The 23,961-nt window shown below is 35.3% G+C and overlaps 1 protein-coding gene across 13 annotated transcripts in view; it reads right to left on the bottom strand.

Annotated features, from left to right (window-relative positions):
* PPHLN1 (periphilin 1) overlaps nucleotides 1–23,961 on the bottom strand; it is a 135,101-nt gene that overhangs the window by 56,560 nt on the left and 54,580 nt on the right. For 8 of the 13 annotated variants that reach the window (XM_045465843.1, XM_045465834.1, XM_045465831.1 and 5 more), the window contains 4 exons: nucleotides 23,057–23,268; nucleotides 13,214–13,270; nucleotides 10,443–10,522; nucleotides 7,712–7,831 (listed from right to left, as the gene is read on the bottom strand). In XM_045465843.1, coding sequence (XP_045321799.1) covers nucleotides 7,712–7,831; nucleotides 10,443–10,522; nucleotides 13,214–13,270; nucleotides 23,057–23,268 — 469 coding nt within the window. The remainder of the gene's footprint in view (nucleotides 1–7,711; nucleotides 7,832–10,442; nucleotides 10,523–13,213; nucleotides 13,271–23,056; nucleotides 23,269–23,961) is intronic. The other 5 variants (XM_045465845.1, XM_045465838.1, XM_045465836.1 and 2 more) reach the window with 1 other exon arrangement.

The raw sequence follows: 23,961 nt of genomic DNA, 5'->3' as shown, positions 1-23,961 counted from the left end.
AGAAGTAAACCATCTCAAAATAATAAAAGTCATATATGAAAAAACTACAGCGAACATCACACTTGATACTGAAAGGCTAAAAGATTTTTCTTTAAAATCATGAACAAAGCAAGGATGCTTGCTTTCATCACTTCTATGCAAAACAGTACTGGGAGTTTTAGCCAGAACAGTTAGGGGAGGGGGGTGGTAGGAAAGGAGAAGAAAGGAAAGGTACGCAAATTAAAAAGGAATAAGTAAAATTATCTCTGTTTGCAGATATGACCTTATATGTAGAAAACCCTAAAGATTATGCACACACACCCTGATAAATGAATTTAGCAAAGTAGCAAGGTACAAACTCAGCACACAAAAATTAATTGTGTTTCTATAGATGAACAATGGAATTATCTGAAAAGGAAATTACAAAACAATTCCATTTACAATAGTATCAAACAGAATAAAATACTTAGGAACTGGGGTGCCTGGGTGGCTCAGTCAGTTAAGCATCCAACTTTTGATTTTGGCTCAGGTCATGATCTCATGGTTTGTGAGTTCAAGTCCTGCATTCTCCTTCTCCCTCTCTCTCTCTGCCCCTCCCCTGCTCTCTCTCTCTCTCAAAAAAATAAATAAATAAAACAAACAAACAAAAACAACTTAGGAATTAACCAAGGAGATGAAAAACTTGTATAATGAAAACAACAAAAACACTGCTGAAAGAAGACGTAAATAAATGGAAACAGATCCCACGTTCACACAATAAAAGACAGTATTGTTAAAATGTCAATACCATCCAAAGCAATGTACAGATTCAAGGCAATCCCTACCAAAATCCCAATGGGATTTTCTGCAGAAATTAAAACAAAACAAAACAAAAAAAACCCAACTCTACAAAAATTTGTAAGGAATCTCATGGGACTCTAGATAAGCAAAATAAACCTTGAAAAAAAAAAAGAGCAAAAGTAGAAGACCTATACTTCCTATTTCAAAACTTACTACCAAGGTCCATTAATCAAATCAGTGTAATACTGGCATACAGACAGATATATATAGAACAGAGAGTCCAGAAATAAGTCTTCTTACATACGTCAAATGATTTTTAACAAAGATACCAAGACCTTTCAATGGGAAAAATAGTCTTTTCAACAAGTGAAATTGGGAATACTGGATATCCACATGCAAAAGAATGAAGCTGGATCCTTACCTAACACCATCTACAAAAATTAACTCACAATGGATCAAGGACCTAAATGTAGGACCGAAAACAATAAAACTCTTAGAAGAAAACATAGGACAAAAGCTTCATGACTTTAGCTTTGCCAATGATTTCTTCTACATGACACCAAAGGCACAGGTAACCAAACAAAGAGAGAGAGAGAAAGAAAGAGAAAAAACTTGGACTTATTGAAAAATGTAAAATTTTGCTTATTAAATAACACTATCAACAGAGTAAAAAAGTAACCCACAGAATGGGAGAAATATCTGTAAATCATGTATCTGATAAGGGGGATTAATATCTAGAATTTATAGAGAACTTCTAAAACTCAACAACAATGAAACAACTAAAAAATGAACAATGAACTTGAATTTACATTTCTTCTAAGGAGATATATAAATGGCCACTAAGTACAAGAAAAATGCTCAACATCACTAATCATTAGGGAAATGTAAATCAAAACTACAATGAGATACCACCTCATATCCATTAGGGTGACTACTAGCAAAAAACAAACAAACAGACAAAAAAAAAACCCAGAAAACTACAACTGATAGTGAGGATGTAGATAAATTAGAACCCTTGTGCACTGTTGGTGGGAATGTAAAATGGTATAGTCAATGTGGAAAACAATATGGCAGTTCCTCAAAAATTAAAAATACAATTACCATATGATACAGCAATTCCACTTCTGAATACCTAGCCAAAATAACTAAAAGCAGGGTCTTGAAGATAGGTGTACACCCATGTTCATAGCAGCATTATTCACAAAGCTAAAATGTAGAAGCAACCCACGTTATCTATTGGCAGATAAATGGATAAGCAAAATGTGGTACATATACACAATGGAATATTGTTCAGCCTTAATAAGGAAAGAAATTCTGTAATATGCTATAACACGGATGACCCTTGAAGACATTATGCTAAATGAAATAGCCAATCACAAAAGACAAATACTGTATGAACCACTTCTATGAGATACTTAGAGTAGTCAAAATCTTAATGACAGAAAACAGAATGGTGGTTGCCAGGGGCTGGGAGAATAAACTGATAAACTGCTTTAGGGAGTTATCATTTAATGGGTATAGTTTTACTTTTACAAGGTGAAAAGAGTTAGGAGGATGAACGGTGGATGGCTATACAATAATACTAATGTATTTAATACCACTGAGCTATACCCTTATTAACAATGGTTAAGATAAATTTTATGTATTTAAGATAGAAATCCCAGTATCAGTATCAGGTTTCTAACACCAGGTTAACAATTAGATTTGAATGATGTTAAGGAAATTGGATTACTTATACAACCAGTGTTCTGACTAAAACCCAAGATCAAAATCTGCCACTAGATTCCATTTTAGTTAAGTTAATGCAAAAAACAAAACAAAACAAAAAAACCTGTTGAAGTTTAAAACACACTGAAGATAGAAATTTCAGGCTTTATCATAATTCTAGGCCTACACACAAAAATATAAATTGATGAGCATAGAAAGCACATCAGAGCAGATACATGTTTTTAGAAAACAAGAAGAAAAAATAAATTGATACTAAAAGGGCTTATTAACAAATTATATATAATTATACAATTATATAATTAGATATGTATTTTTCAAGGTACTGTAGAGGGAAAACAAGACAAGTGCTTGAGATACATTCAGTGTATATTTAACAAGTACAAACAATATTTTTAATAAGGGCAATAATGACCTTTAATAAGGGCATCCATGACCACAAAAGCAGCATAAATTTTAAAACAGGAAGGGAAAGAAAGACCTTGATTCTTATCTCAAACACTACTGATTCCACTGAATTAATATGAATTTGAAAGAGGGCTACTAAAGATAGGTATTCTACAATGGAGAAAGTAAGCAGATCACTGAAGTAGAAAATGACACTTTATATGTGGAAAAACTTAAATCATATTTTCACATTTAAGTAAGAAAAATGTCAAAATTTTCTTCTATAGGAAGAAGCAACTGTTCTACTGGGACATTCTAAGAGACCTCAAGTAATTTGCTTTTCATTCTGATAGCCAAAAGCTAAACTCCGATGGCCATTTGTTTGAGGATCGTAAATTATGTCTCTACAAAACTTGACTGTAAGCTCTTAGACAGCTAGGATGGTGTCTCTAATGCAGTGTTTGACATAAGTAGATGCAGAATGAATACTTAGCAAATTTAAATAAGCTATTAGAAAGCCAGTATGGTATTATTTTCTGAAAATATGTAACTTAAAATACTAATCCTAAAATATGTACTGTGAAAAGTTTCATAGTCAAGTCTGCTCAATTATGTGAATTTTATTATCCATCTTCCTTTCACAGACCACTGATGATCATATTAACATATTAAAATCCCTGAAAAGTGTTGCAATATCAAAGTAATCTTTTTTTTTTTTATAAAGTTTATTTATTTTGAGAGAGAGTGAAAGAGTGCAAGAGAGGGAGGGGGAGAGTGAGAGAGGGACAGAGAGAATCCCAAGCAGGCTCTGCACCTACAGTGCTGAGTCTGACTTAGGGCTCAAACCCAAGGGCCCCAAAGCCAAGAACCGTAAGATCATGACCTAGGCCAAAATCAAGAGTCAGATGTTTAACTGAGTGAACCACCCAGACACCCCTAACATACCTCTTTTAAATCTAGCATTTCCCAAACATACTGGCTAATAGAATATTTTCTTCCCCTCAGATCATTAAGACTCTTTAGAATTACTATTCTATCAAATACTTTGGGAAATCTCTATTAGAGCCCAAAAGGTAAAAGTATAAAGCTGAACAGCAGATTGAATTACAACATTCCTGAATGGTTAAGCATATCACTGAATGTATCTTCAATTTCACTGAACTTTCGGTAAATTACACGGTCTCCCAAATTGTTTAAAACTATATTCACAGCAGCAAGAGAAGATAAACTGGAAAGCTAAATATTTAATCTGTCCCTAGTCATAAAAATAAATCTACACAATGTTTCTGAAGTACATGGACCATTACTTAATAAGTAACATAAAGGAGCACCTGGGTGGCTTAGTCAGTAGACTGAGGGGCTCTTGATCTCAGCTTTTGAGTTCAAGCCCCATATTGGGTGTAGAAATTACTTAAAAAAAAATAAAATCTTAAAAAAAAAACCCAAATTTTATAAAATAAAAATACTGCAACTACATTTAAACACACACACACACACACACACACACACACACACACACACACACACACAGTACTATGCCAATGTCTTTCTTCGCATCAAAGCCTTTTTTCCTTATAGTTTATTCTACCTAATCAGATATGAGTTTACAAAATTAAAGTCAAAATTCTATTTCTTAGGGCACCTGGGTGTCTCAGTCGGTTAAGTGTCTGACTTCAGCTCAGATCATAATCTCATGGTTCACAGGTTTGAGCCTCATGTCTGCAATGACAGTGCAAAGCCTGCTTGGAATTCTCTCTCTCTCTCTCTCTGCACTTCCCCACTCATGCTTTCTCTCTCTCTCTCAAAATAAATGAACTTAAAAACTTTTTTTTAATTACTTAAAAAAAAATTCTATTTCTCAAAAAGCACAGATCACTGAAATGAGTAACTATTTAACAACTGCCTGAGAACAGAGGTTACTTACTATCTGAGCAAAACTTTAATAAGATATGGTGGGATCAAGTTCTTTTGTTTAATGACTTTTTTTAAGTAGGCTTCACACCCAGTGTGGAGCCAATGTGGGGCTTGAACTCAGGATCCTGTGATCAAGACCTGAGCTGAGATCAAGAGTCCAACATTCAACAAACTGAGTCACCCAGGTGTCCTATGGGATTAAGTTTTTAAATAAAAGAACAACAGTACCATAAAAATTTCCCAGCTGCTTTATTTCCAGTATAAGAAAGTATCACTATAACTTGAAAAACATTTTAGACAGGGCTATAAATTGATGCTGCTGCTCAAGTCAACATTAATGATGGGAGCACCTGGGTGGCTCAGTCAGTTAAGCGTCTGACTTTGGCTCATGTCATGATCTCATGGTCAGTGAGTTCGAGCCCTGCATCGGGCTCTATGCTGACAGCTCAGAGCCTAGAGCCTACTTTAGATTCTATGTCTCCTTCTCTCTCTGCCCCTTCCTTACTCACGCTCTGTCTCTCAAAAATGAATAAACGCTAAAAGAAAAAAAAATTTTTTTAAAGACATTAATGATGTACACCATGTAACAAACATAATAAAGAGATCTCAACCCTACTCTCACTCACCTTGCCTTTGGTCCAACAAAAGACTGTGACTGACCTATGACTCCACTTACAGGGAGCTCTTGATTACTTATTAGCTACTTACTAATTAGCTCTTTATTACTTGTTAGCTTCTTATTAATGCAAAATCTAGCAAATTCAGTTCATATTTTAAGAGAAAAAATAAGGAGGTTAAAAAGACCCAATGTAACTGACTATTCAGTCAAGATCCATTCAAACAATGATGAAAGAACAGAAGTATTTAAAACCTAGGGCAGGTTGACAGTGAGGACTGTTTATCATTTTTTTTTAATTAAGAGACATAAAAAATGATGGGGGGGAAAGGGTGCCTGGGTGGCTCAGTCAGTTGAGCTTCCAACTCTTAATTTCAGTTCAGGCCATGGTCCCAGGGTCAGGGGACCCAGCCCTGCATCGGGCTCCAGCTGAGCACGGAGCCTGCTTGGGATTCTCTCTCTCTCCCCAACAAGCCCAACCCTCTCCTCCTCTCCTAGGCTGGTGCTCTTTCTCTCTCTCTCTCTCTCTTAAAAAAAAAAAAAAAAAAAAAAAAAAGTGATGGGGGTGATGAATATATCTTAATAAAGCCTTGCTAATTGAAGGGTATTAAACAAGAAAACAGAATTTTTAGAAGTTTTAAAATCCTGAGAAAAATTATCAGTTTTCTAAAATAGCAATTTTGAGTATATAGATTAATATAAAACCCACTATTGTAATTATTAAAGAATATAAACAAAATGGCCCTGTTAAATTACTTTATTGTTCATGCTTTAAAATTGTGCTGAAAAGGTGCCAAAGAAGAACAGCTAGATCATGTTGATACATATATACTCAAGAATACGTAGAGGAGTGCCTGGATGGCTGGTTGGGTACGTGTCTGACTCTTGATTTTGGCTCAAGTTGTGATCTCACGGTCCTGAGATACAGCCAGATGTCAGGCTCTGAGCTGGGCATGGAACCTGCTTATGTTTCTCTCTCTCCCTCTGCCTCTGCCTCTCCCCTGCACACTCTCATGCATGCATTCTCTCACTCAAAAAAAAAAAAGACACATAAATATCTACTTTAATAGGTACAATAACAAGGAAACCTTGACCTACTTAAGAACAACTGATATCTAAATGACAAACCAGCATTTTAAAAATGAAAAGCTTTATTTGTGTAAGCACTGATAGAGTCTATACTGGTTTGTACTTTCTATGAGCAGTGTACATTATTACTCTGGAAACAATGTTTGTAGGTATACAAAGATTTATGTAGGTATATGAGATTTTTTTTTTTTTTCAACGTTTATTTATTTTTGGGACAGAGAGAGACAGAGCATGAACGGGGGAGGGGCAGAGAGAGAGGGAGACACAGAATCGGAAACAGGCTCCAGGCTCTGAGCCATCAGCCCAGAGCCCGACGTGGGGCTCGAACTCACGGACCGCGAGATCGTGACCTGGCTGAAGTCGGATGCTTAACCGACTGCGCCACCCAGGTGCCCCAGTATATGAGTTTTATATCAAATTCCATTGCTTGATCCATTTTATCAAAGAACTTTCTAATAAAGGTATCTTAAAATTTATTGAAAAGCCAGAAATTTTCAAATCTATGTAATTGGTCATGGTACAGAGATTTTTATATTTTCTGCATATCATGCCAAAATAATCTTAGACCAACACTTGAATTGAAAAGCTTAATTTTGCCAATGAAGCATCTACATTTCCCTATTAGAGAGGTTACAAGTTATACAGAGAAGTTTGAGTTCGTTTTCAAATATTTTAATGCAAAGGTTCATGAATAGTATTCTTTGGACCCAAAAATGCTCTCATCTTTTGGTACTCAAGACTCACCAAAGGTCACAGGTAACCCAACAATGAATAATTCCATTTCTTGAGATATTTATGAGATAATTTGCAGAGAAATAGCATGTAATATAAATACAGTCCAAGATCTAAGGTCTAAACAGATTTTTGCTCTGAATTCGCTGGTTATGACTAGTGGCTTAGCATGATTTCGAGAGATACTTTTAACAACAACAACAAAAAAAAACATAAAAGAAGCTTATATATAATGCATTCTCCTTATATTCCATATTTATACTATTTTCTCACTTCTAAACTACCAGAGAAATTCAGGTATAGTACAATTACTGAACACAGAGTCATTCATAATCATACTATTACTCTGTGTGGTACACGTTAATAATTCATGAGGATGTTTTCCCCATGTGTTTTGCAGAACTAGAACAAACCAAGTATTTCCCACCCATAATTTAAAATCCAGACAAAACTCTTTATGTGAAACCTAAAGGGGACATTATTCCTTACCTCATACTCAGAAATTTCAGGTAAGTTACTCTCATCTGCCTTTTCCAGCTTTTCAGCAGCCCACTTGCTTGCAGCCTCAGCAAGTTCCTTTTCAGTTAGGCGACTGGGTTTGTCTAACACCTAATAAAAACAGAAGCACAGTTCTATTACAATCCTCAAAAGCATTTAAACTTCAAATACATCAAGAAGTACATCCCACTTATAATTATGTAAGCCTCCAAATGTATATAGAGAACAAATACATCTTTTATTTGCTTTTTCAAAAATATTCAACATAGACTTTCTCTAACTGGCAATTCCTTTTGGACTCACAGAATAGATCTGACTTCTAATTTCATTTACACAGAGCTTTAAAAATTCATCTTAAAGAACAAAAAAAATTAATATACTAATAGTATTTGAACTATACAGGACATCATACTGATTTAAATTTTGTATCTTTATTATATTCAATGAAATAAATAATGCCAAAATGTCATCAAGGTGAATTCCTAATTAATGCAGTAGAAAAGTCAGACATGCTATTTTCATAATTTATAATAATTTACAAAAATCATACTCTTTACACAAAATTTATACACTTAAATTTCATTTTTTTATATTTCCACTGCTTCTCTTCTTCAACCATATACGATATTAAACAATGTATGGAATTTAGAGTTACAGGATTTGAATGCCAGCTTCATCACTTGCTAGATAAATGATTTTATATGCATAATTAATGACACTGCGAAGCCTTGGTTTCCACATTTACAAAACAGGTATTAATAATATTCAGTTTTACAAAGTAGTTGTGAGAATCAAGAGAAGTAACAGACCTGAGAGTACCTATCACTAGTGCTTCGTACTTCAGTTTTTTTTGTTTGTTTGTTTCCATATTCACTGTTACAAATCAGTTATAGTAAAATATTTGAAGAAGATCAATCAGTTCATGAGGTCAATATAAAAATGAAGAAAATAAATCGTTTTTTTCTGGATCACCTGATTCCCACAATACTGTTTACAGGCCTATGCTACAGACTAAGATATAAAAATTCTAAGCTAAAGGGGCACCTGGGTGGCTCAGTGGGTTAAGCATCCAACTCTTCAACTTTTTTCATCACTGTTTTAGAGTTTTCAGTGTAAAGGTATTTCACCTCCTTGGCTAAATTTATTCCTAAGTACTTTATTCTTTTTGATGCTACTGTAAATGGGACTATTTTCTTTCTTTTTTTTTTTTTTTAACATTTATTTATTTTTAACAGACAGAAAGAGACAGAGGATAAGCAGGGGAGGAGCAGAAAGAGAGGGAGACACAGAATCTGAGGTAGGCTCCAGGCTCTGAGCTGTCAGCACAGAGCCCTACATGGGGCTCAAACTCACGAATCGCGAGATCATGACCTAGGCCAAACTCGGGCGCTTAACTGACTGAGCCACCCAGGCGCTCTGGGAATATTTTCTTATCTTTTTTTTATAGTTTATAACTGGTGTATAGAAATGCAACTTTTGCATATTGATTTTGTATGCTGCAACTTTACCGAATTTATGTATTAGTTCTAAGAGCTTTTTGGTGGAGTCTTTAAGAGTTTTCTATATATAATATAATGTCACCTGCAAAACAAAAAAAGTCTTACTTCTCCCTTCCCAATTTGGATGTTTTTTAATATCTTTTTCTTACCTAACTGTTATGGGTAGGATTTCCAGTCATATGTTGGTTAGAAGTGGCAATAGTGGGCCAATTGTCTTGTTCTTGATCTCAAGGAAAAGCTTTCAGCTTTTCACCACAGAGTATGATGTTAGCTCTGGCTTGCGATATCAGGCCTTTATTATGTTGAGGTTCTATTCCTCTATACCCAGTTTGTTCAGAGGTTTTATCATGAATGGATGTTGAATTTTGTCAAATGCTATTTTTTTGCATTTATTGAGATGATCATATATTTTTATCCTTCATTTTGCTGATGCAATATATCACACTGCTTGATTTGTGGGTAATTCATCATCCTTGTATCCCTGGAATAAATCCCATATGATCATGGTGTACGCTACTTTTAATGTGCTGTTGAATTCGGTTTGGCAGTATTTTTGTTGAAGATTTCCACATGTACATTCTCAGAGATACTGGCCTATAATTTTCTTTTCTCGTACTGTTCTTGTCTGGTTTTGGTAGAAAGGTAATGCGGCCTCAAAATGAGCCTGGAAGTATTACCTCCTCTTCTATTTTTTAGAAGAGTTTGGGAAGGATTAGTATTCTTGAAATGTTTGAAAGAATTTGCCAGTGAAATAATTTGAGAAAATTATTTAACTTCTGAGCCTTTTCTATAAAATGGATCTAACTACTTATACCATGGGATTTCTGTATGCATACAAAAAATATATATATTAAAATATAACTAGAATCAAGTAGTTATACAATAAATGTTAGGTCTCTGCCTTACTCACGTCTCCCAAAATAAAAACACAGTCCCCTCAAATATGCCCTATGTGAATATTCATCCCCATCTTGTTATGGTCAAGATGCGCAATGGCTGAAGTACCAATTTTAGCATAATCTGTGGAAAAAAAGTCTTCGAGAAAACTGCTCATTTATTTTGATAGCTACCTTCAAGTTGTGGTTACTTAAGATTCAAACATTTAAATGCAGCAAATTATCCTCATTAGGTTTGACAGTAAAGAATAAAAGCACCTGTACCAGACAGTCCATCTCGTTTACTTTGTAATTCCTCTTTAAACTGATTTTTAAAATATAACAAACCTTTGATGAAGGAACTGCTGAAGAACTTGAGGGTGAAGTGTCTCTTGATGTTTTTAAAGACTGAACAGGTCTCTCTTTACCTGTTTAAGAAAACATAAAATGCAATTTTCTAGCTCATTTGTTTTCAATTAGAGTGACTTTGTAATTGAATAAATGAGAGGGGGCGTTATAAATTCATTTTAGTAGTGAAGTCTTCATTACATTATTAAGTTAAATCTGTTAATACCTAAGTCCACCTATCTCTTTCCAGGGCTGTGCACCATAAAAAATTTCAAATAACCTAGAACCAATGGACATCATATTTGGCAATTCAGGCCATATCAAGGCCAGTTAGCCAACACAGAACCACTGAGAAGACCTCCAGAATGGCAAAAGACTAAACTCATAAATGCTTCCTCCTCCAAGTTCCTAAAAGCTAACTTTTATCACAATAAAAATTCAAGAGTAGTTATTATATAAATACCACAAAGAGAACTAGCTAATTAAATGACAGCTCAAAGCAAGGGGTATGTAGGGAAATATAGCAGATATTCCTGAAATGTTTAGTTTAAAAAATGAAAACTAGAAAAATTATAATATGGAGCACCAATCCAATGCCTGGTATGAATGAGTACCCAAATATTTGTTAAGTGGTTAAAAATAAATCTGTGTGAGATAATCATTACCCTTTATCTTCAGTCACTATAGACACTAATGTAGTGCTATATGTGTATCATTTTTATAGAAAGTGAAGCCAGAAACTAGATTTAAACAATATTACTTTAGTCAGTTCAACAACACAGAAAATTGTTTTAGTTAAATATAATCATAAAAATAACGATGAGCTGTTACTGATACAAAAACATTTCATTAAACTATTTGTATGTGTCAAATATAATATAAAATTTCTGCTCTACATTGCTAAGAAAACTGACAAAATTAAACTGCAGAGAAAAGGAGAAGGTGCCACTAAGTTTGGAGTGACATGGAAGCTGGTCAAGACTAGACAGTGGGTTAAGGCCAAGAAAGCAGTCAAGAGCAAAAGCAAAGACAAAACGACCTTGAAACTGAGGCAAAGCCAGCTTCAGTCACAAAGCCTCTTAAGCTCTTCCTGCCATGGTCAAGATTGCTAAGTAAGAGCCTAAAGGCTCAAGGGCAATAGTGAATAACATCTCTTTCCAATGTCCTACAGACTTGGAAAGCCTTTCACTGCAGGCACTTCTCTCACCTCCCCAGGGACATCTGGTAATTTTTTACTGTCACCAGTGGTAGAGTGCCATTGGCACACAGTAAGTAGAGGCTGAGGATGTTGCCAGAACACCCTACAAATGCACAAAACAACATCTCCCAACAAAGAATTATCCAGCCTCAAATGTCAACAGTGCCAAGGACGAGAATGCCTGCTCTAGGCACAGTATTCTACCTCTGAGACTCCAACAGTCTTATAAAAGACGTTAATCCTAGAATCTTTTAACTTGTGATGTTAAGAGGCTTTCACAATAAAATCATTTTAAAAATTCTTGTAGACCTTAAAAACCAAAAAATACCAACCATCCCTACATCCCAAAATGATTAAGAACACGGTTTATTTAGTCATTTTCTACTGTATTTCCATTGCGTATGGCAAATTCCACATCATATTGTGACAGTGTCGGTCTATTCCACTGCACCAAAAGTTCCAAGTATCATAGCTTATTTCTGAATAGCCAGGGCCTACCTCGTTCAAGTCCTTTAAGAAAACAGTAAGTCAAAAATTAGGTGAAAAGATAAATTATTTTTCTACCCTTAGGATACAGTGACCTCCCCATTCTATTAAGATAAGCAATTCCTTGAAAGAAGTTGAGGGCTTGACCAATCAGCACAGCAAACTATGCTAATTAAAGGCGTATTTATAGGCTCTCAATTCTGACACAAAGCTAGACATGGAACAAGCAGCTGTTAATCTCTTACTCAGCAAAATCTGACAAACACGAAATCAGCACTGCAGGTATGTCAATTACAGTACCAAATGTAGTCTTAGGATCTTCCCAGATTAGAACTGCATTAAGGGCTAATTTAAGCAGATTTCAACCAATTTCAGTGTGCAGAAGCAAAGAATACTGAAGGGTAGAGCAAGTGGTAGATCATATCTCCACATCTACTCATATATACCTGTTGCATGAAGGGCAGGGACAGGCAAGAAGCAAAGAATAAAGAAAAAGGATGCTACAACAGAAAGAACACAGGAAAGGTAAAAAGAAATTCTCTGATCCTCCCGTTATCAGGTCCTATGTGTCAATGGTTTGTTTATTCTACAGATCTCCATCTCCTTTGAGGTGGCTATTCCTGACCAGGAATGGCTAGCCCAGACAACCAACTCACATATTCCCTCCATATCCTACTACCTATATCTATTACTATTAAATTCTGGGGGCACCTGGGTGGCTCAGTCAGTTAAGTGTCCGACTTGAGCTCAGGTCATGATCTCATAGTTTGTGAGAACCCCATGTCGGGCTCTGTGCTCACAGCTCAGCGCCTGGTGAGCTCAGAGCCTAGAACCTGCTTCAGATTCTGTTTCTCCCTCTCTCTCTGTCCCTCCCCTGCTCACATCTGTGTGTGGGGTGTGTGTGTGTGTGTGTGTGTGTGTGTGTGTGTGTGTCTCAAAAATAAATAAACATTAAAAAACATTTTAATTATGGTTCCAACTAAAGACTAATGGAGCAGTTACACACTTTTCCCATTTCTGTAACCTCTTTCAATTCAAGTCCCCCACCCCTTCACAATCCCAAATCAAAATCTAGCTCAAAACTCACCTCTTTCTGGATTTCCTTCATTCTGCCGTTTGTAGGAGGCACCAGCACGGATGGACTCTAGGGAAAGGTGGGCAAGGAGGAATTAACACCAGCACCTCTGTGCCCAGGAGGGACAAGAGAAGAACCCAGAAGTAGGAGTGATGAGAACAGGAACTTCTGAGTATTTTTGCTGGTGACCCTAAACCCTTTCTTTTCTACCCTGCCTTCAAATTGGGCTGCCTGAGCAACAGCCACTGAAGAGTAAGAACAAACAGGAGAAAATTTCTGTTTTTAAGATCAGAAGCTAATTGGGTATGACAACAACAAAGTGTTAAGATTAGGCTAACCAAGGATAGCATGAGCAGAAAAGAAGGAGAAAAGGGTTATATGATAAGACACCTAAAGCTGAAGACAAGGATCAGGGCTTACTCATCACTGTAAGCACCTATTCTAATCATCATAAAGTTGGCAAAGGATTGGTTAAAAATGACACACACACACAAACTCAAGAGAGAAAGATGAATCACCACTAGGAATTAAAAAGAATACTGGTAAAGTTTGCATGGTGTATCATATCAGTTACCTGGGCTTACAGTAACTACCTGCAAAGGTCATTCTGACTTACTCTCAAAAGTAGCCCATTACTAAATCTTGCTACTTCTTTTCATACAAAATTTCTCATATATGGATTTTCTTTATAAACAAATCCACAACTACTGTCTTGCTAGAACCCCTAATTGACCCATATTTCCAATCTTGTAAATATTTTGTTAGCTTCCTTACCCACACATCACTTAGTGATGCAGACATAATTAAGTTTAAATAGCATAAATATGCTAATAAGAGCTCCCAGATATCTTTCCAATAAGATGCAAACTCCTTAACATTACAAAATTTTCTAGTACAGATCTCAAATTGCCACTTTAATTTTTTTCTGAGAATTGTTTTGGTACAGTTAGCACCTTGCATTAAAAAAATATTTTAAGGGGCTGCCTGGATGGCCCAGTCAGCTGAGTGTCCAGACTCTTGATTTCAAATCAGGTCATGATCTCAGTTTGTGAGTACAAGCCACGCACTTGCGCTCTGCACTGACAGTGTCGAGCCTGCCTGGGATTCTCTCTCCCTCTTTTTGCCCTGCACACGTGTGCTCTCTCATTCTCTCTCAAAATAAATAAACTTCAAAAATATATTTTAAGAAATATGCCAACATTTGCCGTCCTACTTCTGCAAGAATGTTGTTAAAAGATGCAATATCCTCTCCCTGTGTTAACTGATCTGTCATCAGGACAATTTTTGTTCCTCTTCAGCAGGTGATCTGTTGTTTTTTTTTTTTTTTCTAAAGTACACTGTGAACACTATTACTGAACAGTTCTTTGTTTTAGCTAAATCCTTATTCAACTACAACTGTTCAGCACCTTCACAGTGGCATTTACTCTGACTTTTATTGTCACATGTTTCTCCTATAGAATATTCTTCACCAATTTACTGAATCCTTTTTTGTTATGTGTTTATTTTATTAACTTGCTTCAAATTCTTTGTAGATCAAGAGATGAGAACACTGACAATTTACAAGAAGTGTCTGGAGTCTAGGGATGGCTCATATTAGCTGATAATCGTGGTTTGTCCACATCTCTTCCAAACTCCAAGTTCAGTGACTCTACATCAGTAGCCTGAGATGGTAGTATTCACTCCATGGCAAATACCACAAATCACGTGCTGTTCCCCTGGAGAGTCAGTCTATCAACACACTACAGCTGCTGTGTTTATTGATTTATTGATTTTGATACCAAATTTCAGAGACACTGTAGTAATCACATTTAACTACAGATTCCTATCCATAAAAAAAAGCTTGGGCTGTTTAATAATATCCTAACAGACCAATAAAATCACCCAGCTGAACCCAGCTCAAACTGCAGATTCATAAATAAGTGCTTGTATTAACCCACTAAGTTTTACACGGTTTTGTTTTTTAACACAAGAGATAATGGAAAAAAACCCTATTATGCTCACACTCTTCATCTTAGAGTTTTCAATGATCTGTTTATATTAAAACTAAGTGTTCTCCTCTTGTATTCTATTATAGTATTTTAATGATTTAAAAACAAGTTTTTCTTGAGTCACCTGGTGGACTCAGTAGAGCATAGGACTCTTCATCTTGGGGTTGTGGGTTTGAGCCCCAAATTGGGCACAGATTACTTAAAAAAAAAACAAAAAACAAAAAACAAAAAACAAATAAGGGCACCTGGTGGCTCAGTAGGTTAAGCAACCAACTTAGGCTCAGGTTATGTTATCGCAGTTCGTGAGTTCCAGCCCTGCGTCAGGCTCTGTATTGACAGCTGGAGCCTGGAGCTTGCTTTGGATTCCGGGTCTCCCTCTCTGCCCCTCCCCTGCTCGCTCTCTCTCTCTCTCTCTCTCTCTCAAAAGTAAACATTAAAAATGAATAAATAAATTTCAAAAAACTAAAAAATAAAACAAGTTTTTCTTAATATATTGCCATTTGGTTCTCATGCCTTTGTACTTCTGTGTTTGTCCTCCTACATATTACTAACTACATATTTCTCTTTCTTCTCTGTTGGTTCTTATTTCCTAAATGTGAGTATTCCTCCTAACTTCGTTTTTGCTTGCTACTCTTACATGGCTCCAACCAACATTATGAATACAAATGTCTCTTAAATCCACTTCTTTCACTCATACCTTTATACTTCTAACTAATAGGATGCTACTCCTCAGCTATTTAGCCTTTACTTCAAATTTACCTCACAGGTGATCTTACTAAGCAGACCCTAACTCCCTGCTTGAGAGCAGGGCAAAAAGACTCAACACTTTTGCTGTAACATGCTAAATAAAGTGAACTCCAAATTAGGATAGAAGAAAGAAACTAGCAAAGGACAATTCTGAAGGTGGCAATATGAGAGTCGAAATCCAAGTCAATGTACTGGTAAGTAAAAGAATAAATGAGGAGGAAGAAGATGAAGAGGAACATTGTTTCCACAGATGAGGTAAAAAGTTCTTCCCACGGAGAAGCAACTTAATGTTTCAACAAACATTTAAAAGTATTATAAGATTTAACAATATTTGGTGACTCTTTGAATAGAATAACTGATATGAACATCAACAGTATCTGATGACTCCTTGAACAAAATAAAACTTCAGACATGTACCTTCTTCTGGAAAGTGATGACGAAAAGAACTAGACTCCTCCAAGCCTACCAACTATTATTAATTATTGATAACCCATGTAAGAACAAAGGACACTGCTAGGAAAAAATATTAAAATCATCATTAGAGAGGATAAAGTTAGGGACCATGTCTTAAAACCTTTCAATTCTTGGTACAATGCCTAACATACAGGAGGAAAACAGGTACTTCTGCATGAAAGTCTTATCAGTAAACAAACTTCACAGCACAGGTAGGACATTCACATCTCCTTTGACAGCTGAAGCTGTGAAAGAGAAATGAAGATATGAACAAATGAAGATGTGGTGGCTACACAGATACTAAGGAAAGGATTTATTTTCTGGATCATGGATAACGACATGAAAATTTGGGGCTCTTGGTTGGGAGGAACATGATTTCCCAGAGACCCTATTGGTCAAGAAGGTATGAAAGAGAAAATGGAAAGGACACAAGAGAAATGGTCTTGTGATACAGACACCAAATAAAAATGACAGAAAAAAAGAAACTAGATAAAGGGGTAGAGAAAGCTTATGCCACCTCTGCTTCCCCAAAACAATCATCTCTAAGAGGTTAGAGATGTAACAAGTAAAGGTAGATTAACTATGAATATTTGGAAGTGAACTTCTGAACAGAGCTCTCCTTTTAATACATCAGCTAAAACCACATGGGCTTGCTTTTAAAAATATAAATAAAACATTATACTAACTGTACATATTCTGAATGTATGCTGACAAAATGTATTAAGTCCCTAAACAGAGATGTTATAAATGCCTACACATATGGAAACATCATTAATTGATTACTGTTTTTAGAATCTTAATCATTGTGATGCCAGAAAAGTTATACCTGTATTCCTAGGATTCACCCAGGAAACTCATAGCCAAAGCTCTCATGAGTAATCAACAGATTCTCAATCAAGAACAATATATTGTACAATCAAATTTAACAGCACAATAATACATTGGATCAAAGTCCAAGATCTTCTAAGAAAATACTAAAGTATAGTTCAGGATCTCCTAATATGATACAACATTCATCCGAATAATCCTTCTCCACTTCCTTCCTTCTACCAACTTCTACTCACTCTTCAGACATTACCTAAAATGTCTATTCCTATGGAATGTATGGTTTGTCCCCCTCACCAGATCATAAACTCAGAGAGCAAAGACTGGATCCCTCTTGCTTGGCAAACCATTTATGTGAAATTTATCTTTGATGAATACAAGACTGTATGAGTACTGAACACAAATACAGTCACTTTCAAACCAAAAAATGCTATGATATTCAGCTGCCAAGAGAATGGGTTTGTCCTCCCTATTACCTAAAATATACATGCTCTGATTTCTATTACCATCACCACTCTAAACCTGCACCAAAGAAGCCTTCTTTTTAAATGTAGAATTAAACCTTTAAATTTATTAGAATTTCGGTAATAATCCAAAGAGTCATGTCGACTTCCAAATATATTCACAGCCAAAGGTCTTAAGACATGTCTCTTTTCCCATTATACTTAAGTTTAATAATGGAGTCTACCTTCCAAATACACTCTTCTCAAAATAGTATTTTTAATTCTTGTACATTTTCAGTCATCTTAGAAGATGTGCCTGCAAAAAGGCTTAAACACTGATGAATGACAGTCTTTAAAATGATATTCTAGGGGCACCTGGCTGGCTCAGTCGGTTAGGTGTCTGACTCTTGATTTCGGCTCAGGTCATGACCTCACGATTTGTGTGTCTGAGCCCTGCGTCGGGCTCTGTGCTGATAGTGCTGAGACTGCATGGGATTTTCTCTCTCACTCTCTCTCTGCCCCTCCCCTGCTTGTGTGCGCACATCTCTCTCAAAATAAATAAATTTTAATTAAAATAAAATAAAAAATAAAATAAAATAAAATAAATCTTCTATTCTTAATAACAGCTGCTGATCTCAAGAAAATAAAGGGATACTGGGTCCAAAGTCAGAGCTACAGAAAAAAAGATATATCCCAACAAAAATAATAAGCTTGCAAATCTTCCACAGTAATGGAATTTAAAAATTCTACCAAAATGTCAAACAGCCTAATTAATGTATAAGCATAGTGGTAAATCTGAATAATCCATAGGCAAATGTTTAGAACAAATTAACAAAGATGTAGTTTCTGTGTATTTAAATAATCATCCCTAGAGCCACAATGGATTTACAAAGCAAAACAAGGTAATTTTTATGTCCCTTTTTGATAGAGGAAATTCATTCTAACTTAAGAGTTTCAAGAAATCACCTGATAAAGTCTTCCATGAAATCCTCAAGAGAAAAGGAAGATAAGAGGATCACAACTAGTTAAAAATAATGCAGAAAAATGGTTGAAGTCCACGACAGAGGTCTCTAGAGGTTTCTAAATTTGGCTATCTGCCAGTCAACATAATTATTAATGACTAATAAAAAACCCAAAGCATATTTCCTTTGTCGATGAAACTGCTATTTTTATCTGCTGCAAATATACAGAATCACTGAGATTTTAAGATCTCTATAGAAGAAAATAATAAGCCAAAGTTAATTATATGAAATTTAGCATTCCTAGATTTCTTTTAATGTATAAACTACATGAAAAAAAAAAATACAGGCTGAAGGGCATTTTGTTAAATAGTAATATATGTGAAGATGGCTTAGGTTTCAATTGCCTACAGTCTCGATAAGGGCCAGTAATACAGTCCAGTTGACAAAGTAAAAGTTCACTTCTGGCATCACAACTTAAAAGGAACAGAAAGAAAATTAGGAAAGCAAAGTTCTGAAAACATGTCAAATAAAAGCTGAAGGAACTAAATATACTTGAACCTGTGGGGGAAAAAAAAAACCAAGAAGATTATGATCGTATTTTTCAGATACATGAAATGTTACAACATAAAAAAAGAAGAAACATTTTTATGGCTCTAAGACAAATAACTAGTATTGCATAGATGTTACAAGACAAGCTTTAATTGTATCATAAAAAATGAACTATACAAAGATGGAAGTACTGGACTGTGATATAGTAAATTTATCACAGGAAGTATTTTAACAAAGAATGAGGACAGGAAACTGACCTGAGTGATTTCTGGTATCACCTATTAATGTTAAATAATTATCCTCAACAAAAGAGTAATTAAGATAGGAAAATAATGAGATTCAATTGAGAAAGAGGAGGAAAAAAGGAAATAAATATCTGAGAGTTGACAAATGGGGAAATATTTGGTTGGATTAATAGGAATAAAAATAAACTTCAAGTAAAAATATACAGGATACACATACAACAATTTTAACTGTAACAGTATCATAATGAACAAAGGGAAAGGCAATGAGGTTAACTAGGACAACCTACACTTAGCATATAAATATGGACAACAAAAAGGAACAAAAAATAATATTATAGTGACAGGTATGAACAGGTAAACCCAGTTAAGTTATAGGCAGAAAATTCTTATATATAAAGCACAGAATGAAAATAACATTTTGATTTAGGAGGATAATTACTCTACAAAGCAGTGCAAGGTTTACAGGTTTAACTCAAAAGGCTATAGAAGAAATTTAATCAAATACATATGTAGACATGTATATGTGAGTGTAAGCACAAAATGGGAAATAAGTAGTTAAGATAAAAAAGTAGTGAAAACCACTCTGTGGCTTATAATTAATCATATAAGAGATACACTAAATGCACAGAAGAATCAGGAAGAATTAGTCTTTAAATGGTTACCATGACCAAACTACTAGTGATTATTAAATTAAAATTACTCTGAAAAGTATGAACAAAAAGCAAAAAATTGAAAGTTAAACTTAGCAAAATGAGGGCATTAGGAAAGTAAGAAAATTGTTTTTACCTGTTATTTGTAGAAACATTTAAAATTTTTGCCCAAATTTTAACTTACATTAAAAAACTAAATTAACACATTGTTGTTAATTAACCCAATTTAAATGATAGTTTAAGGACCCTGTTTCACAGTCCTTTTTTGAAGAACAGCAAGGTGCCATCACTATCTGTGACATTTAGATTCAAAGCAAGAATTAGTATCAGAAATGTGTAACATAACAGTTACTTCTTCTATTTAATGTTTAAAATAAGACTTCTCCATTAACTTTTTGCAAGATGATCTTATGTAACTATTCTGAAAACTATTTACATGAAAGGAGTATAGAAAAACATTTCAATAGCTCAGTCCAAAGTGTTACAACCCAAGTAACTTGTAAAGAGAGTTTTCCCAGAACAAACATTTTTCTTGATTAAAGAACTTAACTTTTGAAGCTAAATGACTTAATAATATAAACATGAAGGCATACCAAAGTCATATGTTCTATTTCACTCAATTTGCACCGTATTTTAGTTTTCCAGCTTTCTCTGTTATCTATTCATCACTCCAGATAGTAAAACAATTTGACCACAAAGGATGGGGAAAAGTATACGGAGACCCTAAGACAGGAGCATCACATGTGGCTTCCCTACAATTTCATCTCAAGATTTTAAAGTTTCGGCTACTAACTACCAGGCAGAAAGCTGACATAAAATTCCTCCCTAAAAATATGTTTTAGAGGAGAATTGGAAAAAGACAAATTCACTAATAATTAGATTCACTACAAGCTGTCAAGAATCTTAAGCTTCCATTTTACTCATGTTTTGTTCAAAAGCCTTCATAATCAGTTTCCAAAGATACTTTCCTCCTCTTAATCATTATATTTGTATTTAAGTCAGACACATCAAAAAAAAAAAAAAAAATACATCTTCTCAGAAGGTGTCTGGCTAATATTTACATCTGTGCATATGAGTGTACTTTAGAACTCAGATGTTATTTATCCTCTTGAAAGGGGAGAGGGTGGGAAAGAGGGAAGTAAAACAAAGGAGAAAATACCCAACTGTAGAGCCTGAACTCCAAAGAAAAGCTTTCAGTTACCTGGAACTATATGTTTATTTTAAGCAAGTGGGCATATGTAAGTTACAATGTTTGTTATAAATCCTTCAAATGACATTCTTACCTCCTGTATGACCATTCATATACATGTATCCAAAAATATTTTTTTTTGCAAGCCTCACTCTACTTAGCTCTGAAATCAGTAAAAAATTGATAAATTTTCATTAAATAAAGGAATCCAGCAACAGCTACAATGGAGACAATCTAATGATTTGAAGTAACCTTCTCTCAGTCCGAACATGTAGGAAGCAAATGCTGTTAAACTAAAACTCTTATACTTTGGAAGAACATTTAATAGGAAGGAAGTTAAAAAGTAAAGGAAAAGAGAGGTGCCTGGGTGGCTCAGTAGGTTGAGCATCCAACTCTTGATTTCAGCTCAGGTCATGATCTCACAGTTTGTGGGTTTGAGCCCCACATCAGGCTCCATGCTGATAGTAGGGAGCCTGCTTGGGATTCTCTCTCTCTCTCCCTCTCTCTCTGCCCCTTCCCTGCTCATTCTCTCTCTCTCAAAAAATAAATAAATGAAACTTAAAAAAAAAAGGTAAAGAAAAAGAAATATCCTTGACTTTTCTGGTGTCTGTATCTTGGCTTGTAATTCTCCCCACCTAGAAGATACTTTTACTTGTAGAAATCTGAAATAAAAGATGAGCCCAAATGTCATTTCCTCCATGATGTGTTCTTCTAACTCCCAGAGTGAGAATCTCTCTCACCTTGACCTGCTCATGCCAGGTTAACTCATTTATGACATATCAATTCTTCTATCAAAGTTATATTTTAGGGGTGTCTGGGTGGCTCAGTTGGTTATGTTCAACTCTTGATTTCGGCTCAGGTCATGATCTCACAGTTTGTGGGTTTGAGCCCTGCGTTGGCCTCCACACTGACAGTACACAGCTTCTTGGGATTCTCTTTCTCCCTTTCTCTCTGCCCCACCCCCTACTCATGCACTCTCTGTCTCTCAAAGAAATAAAAAATTAAAAAAAAATTATCTTGTATCTGTTATATTTACATATTGATAAAATTGTTGTTAGTTAAGGGGAAAATACCTAAATATATTCCAGTCCCTGGTGACAGGGATATCCTTCTATCTAACACAGTGCCTTGCATTTAGCAGGCAGGAGGAAGTGTTTGTAAATGAGCTCAATTGCAGGCAGTGGAGTCCAGAAAAATAAAACAGATTATCTAAAAAAGTTGCTTCATTTATTTATTCCAATACATACTGAGCAACTCAGCCAGAATGCCATGCTATGATTGCACAGAATGCCATGCAGGTCTAGGTACTCCAAATAAAACAAACAAACAAACAAACAAATTGGAGGTTGGAAAAAAAAAAAATGAACCTAAGGTAGGATTTAGCTCTAACATCTATAAATAAGGCTACACCTTGTATTTAGGGGAAACCACTGAGATTTTTCATGAAAAATATACTAATCACATATATAGAGATAGATATCTTCTACTGACAGAAGACTGAAGAGAATGGACTAACACAGGAACTAGCAGAAAATATAAGAGTGTGTAACTTTCCAACATGATTACAAACACACATCTTCTGTGTTGAAGAATTAGAAGTAAAATGTCAATGTGGACCACAACTTGAAACGGTTCCAAAAAAATCTGTGTGGTATTTATACTATTCTTTCAACTTTTCTAGAAGTTTTAAAATTTTCAAAATAAAAGGCTAAAAAAATTTCTCTCTTAGCAATACCTATAAGGCAATCTGAATCAATACTTCCTCATTAGTGGAGATTGTAAAAGAAATCTTAAAAATACATACTTCTATGTTGAGATTGATGGAAAGAGTACGATTTGCTTCTTTCTGGAGAGTAGCTTCTACTACTGACGCTGGAGCCAGACCTGCTGTGTGGAGAATCCTTTCGACCTACAGGCGATTCTCTGAAAAAAGGAGGGTCTCTTTTATGAGGAGATCGGTCTCTTGCATAATGGGAAGGGTAGAAACTTTTTCTTCTAAAGCCGTCTCTCATGTCCCTTTGGGGAAAGAAAAAGTGAATTATATCCTGTAAGTTATATATACACAATACAAATGGCAAAAGCTCTGATTACAAGCTGCTCTTTACTGTAATCTTGGTTCCCCACTCCCCCCCCCTTTTTTTAATCACCACTGAACTTCTAATGTCAGTCCACAAAATGAAATTTTATTGGTGAAATGTGATTTAGAATGCTACATTACTTCAGTTTGGGGTAGAACCAAGTAGTTAAGGGCAAAAGTTACTTTATTCTAAGCAAACAGAAATTTTAAACTGTGAAAAACACAGTCCTATAGTCTCTACTTCCGTTTGCCATTAGCAATATTCCACAGAGCTACCACATTCCCAGTGACATCTAGAGAATGCCAAAGATTTCCCAAGTGAGACATTTAATGGACTATGATCCTCTTCTATAGTCTATACTACCGGTTTTTTAATTGCTATTTTGCTTCCCTCGTGCCAGTTGGCAATGTCTACAGACATTTTTGTTGTCACAGCTGGAGAGGAGGGGTTGCCACTTGTGAGTAGGGACCAGAGATGCTCTAAAATCCTACAATGCCCAGGACAGGTCTCGTATGTACACACACACACACACACACACACACACACACACACACACACACACAACAACAACAACAACAAACTATCTGACCCATGATGTTAGTAATACCAATGTTGAGAAACCCTGGTATAT

Source organism: Leopardus geoffroyi, chromosome B4 (assembly GCF_018350155.1).
Source record: "Leopardus geoffroyi isolate Oge1 chromosome B4, O.geoffroyi_Oge1_pat1.0, whole genome shotgun sequence".
Lineage (NCBI taxonomy): Eukaryota > Metazoa > Chordata > Mammalia > Carnivora > Felidae > Leopardus > Leopardus geoffroyi.
This window is presented reverse-complemented; position numbering and strand designations above follow the sequence as displayed.